This window comes from Dipodomys merriami, unplaced genomic scaffold, assembly GCF_024711535.1.
Source record: "Dipodomys merriami isolate MVZ:Mamm:240054 unplaced genomic scaffold, mDipMer1.0.p SCAF_7, whole genome shotgun sequence".
NCBI lineage: Eukaryota > Metazoa > Chordata > Mammalia > Rodentia > Heteromyidae > Dipodomys > Dipodomys merriami.
The window spans coordinates 56100640-56115393 of record NW_027206290.1 but is presented as its reverse complement, the minus strand read 5'-3'; the positions used below and the strand labels follow the sequence as shown (position 1 = coordinate 56115393).

Here is a 14754-nt window from a genome sequence, read left to right as displayed (position 1 = left end):
CATGGCTTTCTGCCTTACTTGCAAATCTCCTAGAACCAGATACTGAGAGAAAATGGCAGCTCAAGGTCTGAGTTGAAATTATTTGACAGGTTTGAGTTGATATTATCTGGGAAGCTGAGGAAAGGCAAGAATAAGTAAGAAAGTACTTCTGAAAACAGAATGGGTCGATTCAGGTCGTCTCATCAGGACAGAACCACTGGGAGAACCTCTGAGCACAGGAAGCTGAAAACAGGATGGACACAAATCTATTAAGTGACCTACCTAGCAACATGAGTGCAGGACAAAGCCATTGATGGAGGTTTGTTCCCCACGGTGGGATAGCCCAGCACTCTGGGCTAGAGGGCAGCCTTCAGGTTTGGGGAAGAAGAAGTTCTATAACAAAGAGATGCCTGTGCTGACATTTCAATAGTCCCCTGGCACAGAGGTTCTTGGGTCTACAGAGGTTCTTGGGTATGTGGGCTGACTGCTCCTGCTGTTTGCTCCCAAGGGCTGGGGTGCAGGTTGAGTAAAACCTAATCAAAGACTTGGAGTTGTCATCTGGATAAATACAGCAGTGGCAGGCCACGGTGTTTATTGCTCAAGGGAGAAAGATACAGCTCTTGCAAGGAGACTAATGGTCCAGCCGTGACAAGTCATGATAAAACACCCATCGTATGTGGTGGCATCTCATTTTACTCTGGCAAGCGGAAGGGAAATTCGGATCACCACAGAGGAACCTTGAAGGTGAAAGTTGACTCATAAAGTTCTTTGACATCTGGAGGAAATGCATTTACTTGGGACAGCCCTGACACCGGCTGGCTGGCTCTGATCCTTCCAGGCCACTTCCTGTTCATCACTTTTCAAGATTGCTACTAGAGAGAATGATTTAGGAATATTTAAAGACAGGAAACATTCTGAGATGCAAAAAAAAAAAAAAATAAGGAACTGCATTGTTGTGCGTTTCCTGGGTGTAGAGACAAGGAAGAGGTTGCAGAAGTGTGGAGGTTTGCCTGGACAGACTGATTAATCAGGCACGGGCCAGGCAAGGCCCTGATGCCACCTGCTGAAATTTAATCAGAGCATGGGTCAGACACGGTGGCAGCAAATGCCAAGGCTTCTGGCAGGCAATGAATGTCTCCTGTCATGAAGTTCTCAAGAGTACTCCACTAGCCCTGATTTATGCTCTTCAGCCCGATGGAAGCTCGCGATGGAACAGGGCTGCTGCAGTGCGCCATCTGCAACCCAGCCTCTGAAATGATGTTGCCCTGATGCTGATTCCTCCATCTCTGGATTTTAGAAAAGGAAAAAAGGTTGGTGGGCTCCAGGTGATGTGTCCTGACGTATGGCCAACTAGAAGCAGTGGCCAGGTCGGAAGCCCACACTGGGTCGTCATCCTTTGAGTATGGCTGCACTTAGTAAGGAGTTAAGGCCCCTCCACGTCCTTTCCTGGTCTGCTAGCATACTACTTTTTAAGGCTGCATAATATTTCATCATCTATATGTCTAGTATTTAGGCATTCACTAGTCCAAGGCATCTTAATACTGTACAGAGGGGTTACAGTTACATGAGCAAGGTAATGAGTACATTTCCTATCAAGCATTGTTGCCTCCTCCTTTGTTTTTCCCCTACCATCCCTTCCCTCCCATCTCCACAACTACTCCCCCTACCCCTACCCTGGCAAAAGTTGTAAAGTTTGTTTTCAACATAGTGTCTTGTAGTGTCTTATAACATCCAACATAGATTCTATGTATATAAAGAGTCAACTCCTTTGAATAAATGCCAAGAGTACTACCTCTAGGTTATTTGGATTGGAATCAATTTAGTTTGGAAGAAAATGCTAAACCATCTTGTAAAGAGGCTACAAATGTGCATTCCCACCAACAGTGGAGGATAGTCTTGCCCTCCCCATCCTTACCTGCCCTTGACTTTGGAGGAGTTTGACCATTCTATCAGGTGTACCACTGTATCTTGTTTTACTTTACATTCCCCTGAAGTCCTGAGTTGTGAAGCATCTTTTCATATGCTTATTTACATAATATCTGCATATTTCCATCCATGAGCTATCTGTGCAAGAGTCTGCAAATTAAGAAAAAGCACTTTATAAAGGAATATTATCTTTGGGGGCCTGGGGCTTTGCTAAGTCTTGCACAGTGAAGAGAACAAAACATAAGAGTCTAAATTCAACCTTCAGAGAAGAAATATGTAACTGAAAACAATGTGGTACCATTTTATCCACAAAGTTAGGGAAACTGTTTTTGAAAATTAAAAGGACTGAGCCTGGTGCCAGTGGCTCACACCTGTAATTCTAGCAACTCAGGAGGCTGAGGTCTGAGGATCACAGTTCAAAGCCAGCCCAAACAGGAAAGTTCACAAGACTCTTACTTCTAATTACTACTTGAGCTGGTAGAGCATCAGCCTTGAAGGATAAAGCTAAGGAACAACATCCAAGCCCTAAGTTCAAACCCTAAGCCCAGCACAAAAGAGAAACCTTTCTTAACACGTATTTGGTGATTTTGCTCTTCATAGAAGACTGTTATAAATTGCTCACCATCCACTAGGTGGGGGTCCAGCTAGATTCCTATGCCCCCAGCACATGGTCTGCATCCCAGAAGGTGAGACTCTGAGAAAGGTAGGGCTCCAATGAGTCAGACCCTCCATCCTAAGTAACACAGTTAATGGCTGGTCCAGGATTCCTGGCCCAGTGGGGAGATGGAGGAAGAGGATGGGGAAGAGGGGATGGAGGGAACCACACATCTGGTGAAGCTAACCTGAAAAGTTTGCCTTTTCCTAAATACCCAACTGTGCTTTTCTTTTCCAACCAACTCGACATCTTAATAAGGCATTGGACATGCTTTAAAATATTACTATATTTTATTATAAAAAATCATAATCATTATTCAAGGCATCAGTGGCTCACACCTGTAATCCTAGCTACTCAAGAGGATGAGATCTGAGGATCATGGTTCAAAGCCACCTTGGTCAGAAAAGTCTGTGAAACTCTTATCTCTAACAACTAAAAAAAAAAGCCAGAAGTAGTAGAGCTCTAGCTTTGAATAAAAGAAGCTCAGGAACAGTGCCCAGACCCTGAGTTCAAGCCCCAGGACTGGCACCAAAAAAAAAAATTCACATTCAATACAGAATAATTCAAATAGGCTATGAAGAAGAAAATCTCTTTATACTCTTCCATGACTAAATGATTCTTGATGCTGTGAGTCCTACAAGTTTTATACATAATGGCAAAATATAAAAACAGCTTAAGAAATAGATCTGTGGTCATAAAAATATATCCACTCTTTTTGATCTGCCCCAAATGTGTTTCTTACTGTTACCTAATCTTTCCTCTTCGATGTCATATTTTATTAGTCTTGTTAAATAGACCTCTCATAATTCCTTTCATCTTTTACTTAAGAGGAAAGGTTATTTCTAGTTTTTAAAACAGCTTTAAAAATAAACATAATTTTATACATTTTAAATATTTCCAGCCAGGCACTAGTGGCTTAAACCTGTAATCCTAACTATTCAGGAGGCTGAGATCCAGAAGATCTTGTGTTCAAAGCCAACCGAGGCAGAAACATCCAGGAGACTCCATCTCCAAAATTATCAGCAAAATGTCAGGCCTGCAGCATGGTTCAAGTGGTGGAGCACCAGCCAAGCAAGTATGAGGCTGAGTTCAAACCCCAATATCACCAAAAAAAAAATGTTTAAGGTGGAAGGGGAGAAAAGAAGGAGAGAGTTCCAGAATGAACAGGGCAGGTTATTCATCCTTACTAGTTCCCAGGTCCCTAATCTCTGGGTCATCTCCCATGTCTTATTGGGTTTGGATAAAGTGCCCTGTCTGGTATGGCAGCAGTTGTATGAACTAATCTGAGTCAATACAATATATGTATTGGGATCATGTTAAGTTTCTAAATCAACATAGGGAAAATTGACAAGTGTGACATGATGTCTTTCTATCCAAGAAGGTAATATTCTATTGGTTGTTTTCATCCATCCCTCCATACCATTTCATATGGCACATTCTGTTTTTCAGTGTGTTGAATGTCTCCCTATTTTCTGTATGGCTGGTGAAAGAACCAGTCTTCCACCCTCCCTACCTCAGGGTGACGATGTGATGTCTAGCACTGTTTACTTACAGGAGGGGTTGTTTGTCTCACCAAGAGAACTGAGGACCTGTGTAACTGAGATAGGATGAGTCCCATGGCCCATCTCTCCCATTTGTCCTGAACCACATCAACATCTCTTTCAAAGGATGCCAGTTTTATTATTATTGTTATTATTGTTGTTATTATTTTAAGAAGTTGTACAAAAGGATGATAATTCAACGTGCCAGTTTATAAGCACAGTATATCAATGTCACCCTTTCCACCAGTCTCCTCCATTTCTCCCAACCCCACCCATCCATCCATTTTCCTGCTTCCATTTATACCTACACAAGTTGAATATTATGAGTGCATTCTCCTCCACACTTCTTGTCACTTGTTTACCCAGCTTCCCTTGACCTCACCCTCCCCCCACACCTCAAGCACCAGTTTCCTGGTATTCATTTTGTTAGGCTACTCAAAGGAATTGGAATTCTCCCTTGCAGAGACCATACTTTAGTTAAATTACATGTGTAAATGATCCCCTGTATGTTTACATGTATATTTCTAAATTAGAATTAACTTCCTTATATTAGAGAAAACATGTCTCTCTGGGCCTGACTTACTTTTTCCAGGTCCATAATTTCTTTGCAAATATCATTTTTCTTGATGAATGAGTAAGTTTCCATTATGTATATTATATATATACACACACACACACACACACATCACATTATCTTATTCCTTTTGTCAACTGAAGGGTATCTGGGCTGTTTCCATACCTTGACTATGGTGAATAGTGCAGAATGAACACGGGAGTAATAGCTTTACTGTGGCCTGATGGGTAATCTTTTGGATAATTACACAAGTGGTATTGCTGGACCATAGAGTAGTTCTGTGTTTAGTTTTTTTGAAGAATCTCCAAGAATTTCCACAAGGATGCCATTGGCATCTGACACTGGCTAAGTGTGTGTGTGTGTGTATGTGTGCATATGCATATGCATGTGCACATGTGTGCATGTGGTTGAGTGTGTAACTTGTAAGATGACCCTTTTTTCTCCTTGGTCTGTTTCTTAGAGCACTTACTTGTTTGGATGGAGTTTGTCAGTGGTGTAGATTTACCAAGAAGCTGAAGACAATTTCCAGCTAGTGCTGGAATAAATACATGCTGAGTTATTGACTCAATCAATCATGGGTTAATTAACTCCCTGCCCCATTAGAAGCAAGGCAAAATATCCCTTCTCATTGTCAGGAGTAGACATCGCCTGGAGGTAATCCAGTCATCTCGCTTCCTTTTGGCATCTCCACTTCAAAACAGTGAATCAGACCTTGGACCCTGCCAGCCTTACAAAGACAGACTTTCCTGCCAATATCTTCTGCCTTCTCAATCTAGACTAGAGAATCACCAAGCTGCCCTGAGCCAAGCTGCACACCTGCCCCTCGCCTCTCACACAGCCCAGCTCTTCTCCTCTCCAGCCAAGGGGGGAAAAAACAAGTAGCTAAGCTCTGCTGCCTGCAGTAAAATGGGAGAAAGCAAGAAACAAAGCACCCTATGCTAGAGTGACAAAGACACAATAAATCTAATAGAACATGAGCAAAAGAAAATGGAAAGGTGAAAACACTGAGAACATGGTTTGAACATATTTATAAATTACTATCACTGTGCATATCATCTAGTACTTAAATTTCTTTTTGTTTTATGTTTTACTGGAGAATATTCTACTTTCTTCCTATATCTGGTGAGGATCCTTTGCATAGTTACAAAGTTATATAGGATTATGTTTAATAGAATGCCAGGGCTAGTAGTGTGGTTCAAGTGGTAAAGCACCTGACTAGCAAACACCAGGCCCTGAGTTCAAACCCAGTACTGGAAAATAAAAACTAGAAAAATTTAGGTGTGCATATAAGCATAGATGTATATAAACATATATGTGAAACATATATTTGGGGAGAAAATGTATTTTTATACTTAGAATATTTATATATATAAATGTATATCTTCTATAGCAAAGTATAAATATACATACATTTAAGCTTTCACTGAAAGATAATACATAAGACTGAGATCAGCTGGGAAATGGGGCATGGCTCAACTGGAAGATTATGTGCCTGGCACTCACAAGGCCCTAAGTTCAAAACCTCAATACTGTTGATAAAAGAATGGAAGCACAATGACTACCTTACTCCCGCAGAAGTGCTTTTTCATTGTCCTTTCCATATACTGTGGCTATTTTTAACAATGAGCATGTACTACCTTTATAGCTTTTCTAAAAAAGCAGCTCATTTACAAATTTTAAGGAGCTTAAGTAGTAAAGCTAGCTTAAATTGTAAATCCAGGTGAGTTTTGATATTGGATCCTCCTGAAAAGAAATAATATCCCATTATGCAACTAAAACGATATGATTCCTGAAGAATAAAAAAGTAAAACCAGCTGGGGGCCAGTAGCTCACCCTGTAATCCTAGCTACTTAGGAGGCTGCAATCTGAGGATGGAGGTTCAGAGTCCATCCGGGCAGACAAATCCATGAGACTCTTATCTCCAATCAACCAGGGAAAAAAAAAAAAAAAAGCTGGAAAAGAAGAATGGAGGCATGATAGGGTGCAGCTATGAACAGAAGAATCTGAGTGAAAACAACAGGCCCTGAGTTCAAGCTCCCGTAACAGCGCACGCACGCAAGCACGCGCACACACACACACACACACACACACACACACACACAGAGTACCAGCCACTATGTCCACTTGTTGATGAAATCCAAATCCTGACCCTCCCTGGGCCAGAGCTTCACCTGGACTGGGAATATTGCCCCCTATCTGTTTCAGGGCCAGCCCCCAAGTTAGCCCCTGTCTTCTAGATGTTGGCTTAACCAGCAGCACCTCCCTTGCTCTTGTAGGGCCGAGGAGGCAAAGGCAGCATCTACGTGTGGGCCTCCGGGGATGGCGGCAGCTATGATGACTGCAACTGTGATGGCTACGCCTCCAGCATGTGGACCATCTCCATCAATTCAGCCATCAACGATGGCAGGACTGCGCTGTACGATGAGAGTTGCTCCTCCACCTTGGCATCTACCTTCAGCAATGGGAGGAAGAGAAACCCCGAGGCTGGTGTGGTAAGTGTAAGCCATTTCCTGCCCTTGCTTCCTTATGGGATGGACATGTTAACTCCCTTTCCTCAAAGCCTTGGGAGAAGATCCACTTTCCTCATGTCTCATTACACTGTGTGATCAAGGTGGAGACCTACCGTACATGCGTTGAAAGCAAGAATGATAAGGAGCCCTGTGTAGCTCACCTTCCATAGATGTCCTTGTTGATATTCTGGTATACAAATGATGATGGCCTCTGGTTTATAATTAAGTTGCCTTGGCTTATCACTTGCAAGAATAATTAATTGTAAGAACTGAGACATCATGCCACAACCCCATCTGAACCAAGAACCCTATGTATTATAATAGTGACAATATAGCATTGCTAGGATGTAGCATGTCAGATACTCTAGGTTTGTTCCTCATCACTGAAAAAAAGAAAGAAAGAAATAATAATATCCACCAACAAAAAAATAATAATATCCACCAATAGACTTTTCTGGGTCCCTTAAACCCTTTAGAATTGGGTACAACTGGTTTTTTTCCTCAAGGTAAAAGTGTGGTTTTCATTGTATTTTTAATAGATTCATGACTTAAAAAGCAAAAATTAAGGCTTAGAGAGTTAGGTTATTTTTCTTCTCTTTTCGAAGCAAAAGACTTTTCCTTCTTTGCTAGGTGCTCACACTTACAATCCTAGCTACTCGGGGAAGCTAAGCTCTGAGGATTACAGTTCAAAGCCCGCCCAGGCAGAAAACTCTGTAATTAACCAGTGGCAGTTATGATAATTGCAATTAACTAGTAAAAAGTTGGAAGTGGAAGTATGGTTCAAGGGTATAAAGTGCCAGCCTTGAGCAAGAAAGCCAAGTGAGATCGTGAGGTCCTAAATTCAAGCCCAAATACAGAAAGGGGGGGGAGGGAAGGAGGGAGGGAGGGAGGGATAGAGAGAGAGAGAATTCTCCTTCCTAGAGAACTAGGATAGTGCAATGGTAAATAGACATCACAGCTGTATAGCATATTTACCCTCTGGGAGTCTCTTCCTTCCTATTTTCCTCACATACAATTCTTTCCTCAGGCCTCCAAATTAAGGATTTAGTATGGAAGTCAATAGATGAACTGCATCTTAATGGCCACCCACCACCAACTACCCAAAAGAGGAAAAGATGGAAGCTCAAAATAAAAAAAAATCATTATTTCCATCTAAGGTTTTGATCCCGTTTTCCCCTGGGCTCTGATCTTGTTGAGATGATCAGACTGCTTTGTGAGCCAGAAGAAGCCCTTTCCATAAAAGAGACATGGCTGGTAACAGCCTGTCTTTCCTGTGACCCACCTGGTTGCCTATTGGTCAGAGTATGCCAGCTCCTCCCAAGCAGAAGGAAGGCTTAGCTCTTTTTATCCCATCCAGAGTCCTGCAGAGAAGAGCAGACAGTTGGGGAAGGGAGAACCTCAGACCTATTCCTTTTGTGATACCCACTTTCCCCTCTCTTCCTTTTCTTTTGGAGGGAATACCACCCTTTCGTTCAAGAAGAAATGATGGAGTCATCACCCTAAAACTGATCCCAACCTAACAAAATGCACCATTGCATGGACCAGGGGATAGAACTTACCTATCACTTTTTAACCTCTGGTGTCCCCTTTTCTGTTGCAGAAAATAAAAGTCTTTCTAGTCCTTGAAATGGCCATATTCTATGCTTCTTTGAACAATTGACTTACCCTGTGGATACTGTACTGATAAATGATAATGTCCCTTTTTGCATGGGTTATTAGGAAACTTGAATAAAATGTATGCCAAAGGAGAGAGGTATTTGGGTGCTAAGCTTATCCTTAATTTCATCTTAATCTTCAGAACAAGATATATTTTAAATAAAACAAATATCTCATAGCCTGATCCATTGTTTGGGGATTCAACATGATAAGATTTGTTCATTCATTAGTCAATCTCTTCTCTTCCAGGCCACCACAGATTTGTATGGCAACTGCACTCTGAGGCATTCTGGGACATCTGCGGCTGCTCCTGAAGCAGCTGGGGTGTTTGCACTGGCTTTAGAGGCTAAGTATGTTATAGCTCTGGGCCCAGATCTGAAGGGTGGGTTAACATGTGCCTCTCTCCCCCCATGCCAGGTACCCATGGAGGCAAATGTGGGTATGAGAACCTATTATGAACTCTCCTAAGCATTTCTAATGATCTATGAGCCTTAAATCTCATGTGCACATATAGTCACACATGTGCATATATGCATGCACATATACAGCATAAAGCTACACCCTTAAGAGAGCAGAAGGCTCCAATGCCCAACTCAGATACCAAATAGGAGCACATACATATTTCTTCATGAAATTCCCCTTTTATAATCTGTGAGTTCCTTGGTATTTACTCTAATAAATTCTCTCAATCAGCTACAAAAAGAAAAATCAAACTGTCAAACTGAATATCTAGCAAGGAATTTCAGAGCATTTAGTAAACAGCATGTTTCTACTCAAGGTTTGTTCATTGTATAGGTTGGAAGTGTGGCTCAGCAGTAGAGACCCTGGGTTCAAACACCACCTCAGAAAGCAAGCAAACAAACCAGAAAGAAGAACGAAGGAAAGAGAGAGAGAGAGAGAGAGAGAGAGAGAGAGAGAGAGAGAGAGAGAGAGAGAGAGAGAGAGAGAGAGAGAGAGAAAGAAAGAAAGAAAGAAAGAAAGAAAGAAAGAAAGAAAGAAAGAAAGAAAGAAAGAGAAAGAAAGAAAGAAAGAAAGAAAGAAAGAGAGGGGGGATGAGAGGGAAGGGGATGAGAGGGAGGGAGGGAGGAAGGAAGGAAGGAAGGAAGGAAGGAAGGAAGGAAGGAAGGAAGGAAAGAAGGAAGGAAGGAAGGAAGAGAAGAGGGAAGGGAAGGAGGGAGGGAGGGAGAGAAAAGAGGAAAGGAAGGAGAATAAAATAAGCCATGGGCTTTCCTGGAAAGCCCTCTCCTTGCACTACACAGCTTACTCCATTCACCTTGGGTATGAACATCTGTGGAGATACCTATCCATCGGCTGTCCTCCCTCCTCTCAGTGAAGCAGAGGCTAGCCTTATGTTTGAGAAGTGGTCTTCAAACACAAAAACACTACATACATAGAGTGACTGTTAACACCTGCCTTGTGGGGAGTTCTCAGAGAAGGCATCATTCAACAACTTGTGAGAAATTGGATTCCGGCTCCTGAGGAAGGAGAGTTGAGTTCCCATATGCCTGTCAGCAGTTGCTAAGCAACGGCAGCTTCTACCGTCCATCTCCAAGCCATGCTTGGAGTAGCCCTCCATGTATGCAGTGCATTTTCTGATTTACAAAAAGGACAAGACTTGCCTTTTTTAATATGATGGCAGGAGTGTTTAAAAGATTTTCTAGTCTAGCATCCTCCCCCCCCCCGATAAAAAAGAAGAAAGAAAGAAAGAAAAGATGTAACTATTCTCCTTTTCTAGAAAAGGCTCCCAAATTAAGAGTGTCTTCTTTAAACTTTGATTCTTCTAAGAAAAGTCAGATGGAAAATTTAGGACTCAGAATGGGCCACTGAGCAGAGCTTAACTATTAAAGCTAGCTATCTCTGACTTATTAAGCATAGAAACCAAAACTTACTCACAAATGATACCATTTTCTGAAAATGAACCATGTTGGGATCTGAGCAGGTCCTGGAGAAGGAGTGGATTTAATCATTCCAATTCCCAACTACATAGAAAGGGTCTCCCTTTCAACCTCAGTGGGCAATATTGGCTCATGGTCTCCTAGGCAAACAGAGCCATTTGCGTACACACACACACACACACACACACACACACACACACACACACACACACACACACACACACAGAGAGAGAGAGAGAGAGAGAGAGAGAGAGAGAGATTTATTTTTTGGCTGGATTTTAAAATTGGCTATACCTTAAAACTGGAAATTGTTCATTGATGTATTTTTAAATATTTTGACCAATATTTTAATTGGAAAATAGTATTTATTTTCTTACTTCTATTCCCAACATATAAAATAGATTTTTTTACTAATAAAATAAAGTCTTCATTGAACACTCATTCTGTGCCAGTTCCTTGGCACATCTAATCCTTTACTTCATACCCTGGAGCAAACCTGTCAGGCCTTGTCCCATTTTGAAGATATGAAGCTGGGGTTCAAACTGTTAAAGCAACTTGTCCAAGTTCCCACCATTGGATCTAAATCCTGTGATACCTTGAAGGTTCCAGTGCTGGGGTTTTTCCTCAACCCAACTCTTGGACCCAAAAGAAGCAATGACATTATGGAGTCAAAAATAAGACAACGGAATAAAAAATCTCCAGACTCTGACATCATTGTATTTACCATGTTCAAAGACTGAGCCACAGTGGAGAGCCACATCTTGGAGGAGTGCTCTCTCACATCGGTGTGCATAGGAAACATCTGGAGAGTCATCTTACCGAGTGTCAGTCTCACCTCGTTCAAGATGCTGACTCAGGAGAGTCAGGAACTCACATTTGTCACTAGTGTCCAAGTGGTTCTGATTCAGGGAGCTTGAGGACCACAGTAAAAGCCAGTAGGTGGGATCTGCAGGGGTTCTACTCAACCCTTCGCCCGCCTCCTGAGTGACCCCATCATGAGAACTGTCACTTTGTTAATGCTGGCTTGTCCATGTAAGCCTAGACTACAGGCTCTGTGAAGAAAAGGGTCTCCCCTTGACATGCCCAGAATTGGGGCATCATACCCGAGCACAACACTTAATGATATTCATGGAGTCACTTCACATGAACTACCTTTCCATGTCTGTCTTATTTTCCCAACTATTATATAGAATGTTCAAGAACAAGAGAGAATATGTCATGTTCCTTGTCCTACAACCTCCAACACGGTGACCTTTTCTTGCCGATAGTCTGTAGATTCATTTTTTATTATTTAATAACTATCACCTGAGAGTCTTGAGCTGCTAGGTGAAGATTAAAACTTAACACAGGTTGGTGAAATTTTGCAGACAGTATCTTCCATCAATTTTAAAATTACTAAGAAAGGCCAATTAGAAGAGACCTGATTTTACCATTCAGACATATGCAGATGGCTAACCAAACCACAGCATGCATTCAGTTACGTACTCAGTAGGGACTCTGATTAATCTCAGAAGTGAGAAGTTCTTTGCTTGGATTCTCTCTCCCTCCCTCTGTGCTTTCCCTTTGTGCCTCTCTGTCTCTGCTCTTTCTCTCTGCTCTTTCTTTTTCTCTCTGCACTCCTCTCTGTCTGTCTGTCTTGTCTGTCTGTCTGTCTTGTCTGTCTGTCTCTCTCCATCTCCATCTCCATCTCCATCTCCATCTCCATCTCCTGCATGAGAATACATCTGTGAAGAAACATCTGAGGAAATGGGAGCACTGCCCACTCCTATAGCAAACATAAAAGATTCTTCCCCCTGCCAGCCCACTCCAAGGTCATCTAGATCCTCATCTGCTAAAACACTTCTGGGATTCATAAATTCAGAATCCCATTCCAGCAAAACCACGGTGCTTTTAGCTATAATCTACTTCAGGAAATGTCACACCATTCTTTCAGGTCCCTGGGGACCATGCGTGCCAGATTTGTTCTGAATCTTCTCAAATAAGCTTGACCTTCCTTTGAACTTTCTCCTTAAAAGAAGATCTGCATTTCAAGAACATGTGGATTATTGGAACACACTGGCTCTGATTGAGAGCCCGAGATCAATGAATTTTGTTTGCATTGAAATTTTACCAAATGAATTACATTGTTCCTGGTCCTTAAAATTATTTGTCTTCTGAGGAGAACAGTAATTCTGAAATCTGTCCATTCTTTTAACCATGACCCTCAGTGAGAAATAAATTCTGTACTACAGAACAACACACACACCAATACACACACTCCAAATGTTTCATATAAAATATTTATATGAAAAATCTACATGCACATCACCCTGTTATTGTTTTCTCTCCTGGTCCACTTACAAATGAGAGTCCCACACATCACATCTCTGCTTTACAAGGATATCTACCTATTCAAATGATCTGGAAAATGTAATACTTTCCAATGGCTAAGATTCTCTTCCAGAGATTGTGGTTTAATTGGTCTGAGATACAGCATAAGCACAGGGATTTTAAATGTCCCCAAAATGATTTTAGTATGCAGCCTAAGTAGACTATATATATGTGCAATAAGCAGATTTCCTAGCTCACAACTTAGTTATGACTTGTAGTTTGAAAAATCAGTCACTAGGTAACAATAGACTAATTTCCACAGGAAATACCATTTGCAAGCAAGACTGGTTTGTTCAGCAAACAATGCACCAAGGACTGTCCTGGGCACTGGGACACAAATATTGAAGATATTATCTCTGTCCTACAAGAACTGGCAGTCTCATTTCTCCAAAATTGAGCACACCAGGTAGTCATCTCCCAGGTCAAGAAAGAGTACTGTCAGCTGAGTCCCTTTCCAGTCATGACTCACAACCAACCACTCATCCCATTTCCCACAACACTGTTCCTGTTGCACTTTAAACAAATTGAGTCCAACAATATGTTCTCTGTTGTCCTCCATTTTACCTTGCTATAATGAACTACTTGATGCTAGATACTTAATTACAAAAGAGTACTTTTGCTCACAGTTGAGAAGCTGAAAGTCCAAGATCAAGCACTCCATCATTTTGGCCGCTGCTGAGGGAACTTCTGGCTATGTCATATCATGGCAGATGTCATCATGGTAGATGCACACGTGAGCAGATACCACATGGCTAGACAGGAAGCCGAGAATAGGAAGGAGACAACCTTGCTCTTGAGACAAGGGTCCCCTGGGATCTACATTACTCTTTCCTGAGGGCAGCGTCCCAGGGGCCAAGCACCTCCCAGTAGGAACAACCCCTCAATGGTCCTAGGACCCCCAAGCTTGCAGCACCTGTGGATATACTCAAACTGTATGCATTCTCTTTTTGTGTCTAGCTTCTTCAGGTCAACGTTGTACTTGTAATTGTAGTTCACTCCTTCTTACCCCTCTGTAATACTCTACATTCTCTAAATTATACCTTGATGGTTGATTCATTCTACTACAAAAGGATACTTGGGGGATATGCAAGTCGGGGCTGTGAGCAGTGCATAAGGCTGATGGATAGATACACATTTTTTGGAATAGAATTTCTGGGCTGTGGCTTAAGCAGATGGAAAAGTCTTAGGAGATACAACCAGTTTCCCAGAGTGGGTACAATAATTCGTACACAAATTCCATGCATTGCAGTTGCTCCCTGTCTTTGACATGTGATCTTGTCAATCTTTTTCATTTTAGCCAATCTAATGTGTGTTAGGATATTCTTTGGAAGCAAAAATATGTTAAGAAAAGCAAACTATTTAACAATAACAAAAAGAAGTGCAGAAAAGGACTAGAGATATGGCTCAGTGGTAAAGCCCAGGCAAATAAATGTGAGGCCTTGAGTTGAAACCCCATTACCACTCCAGAAAAAAATCTGCTACATAAATTGCAAAATATATTATCAATAAGAATATTGTTATATACAAAAAGAGGGGCTGGGAAGGTGGCTCAGATGTAGAGTGCTTGCCTTGCATGCATGAGGCCCTGGGTTTGATTCCTCAGCACCACATAAGCAGAAAAAGCTGCAAGTGGCACTGTGGCTCAAGT

At 41.8% G+C, this 14754-nt stretch overlaps 1 protein-coding gene across 1 annotated transcript in view; it reads left to right on the top strand.

Annotated features, from left to right (window-relative positions):
* The window catches only part of Pcsk2 (proprotein convertase subtilisin/kexin type 2), a 267516-nt gene that overhangs the window by 243758 nt on the left and 9004 nt on the right, over window positions 1–14754 (top strand). The window contains exons 9-10 of the mRNA XM_070006706.1: window positions 6952–7167; window positions 9091–9191. Coding sequence (XP_069862807.1) covers window positions 6952–7167; window positions 9091–9191 — 317 coding nt within the window. The remainder of the gene's footprint in view (window positions 1–6951; window positions 7168–9090; window positions 9192–14754) is intronic.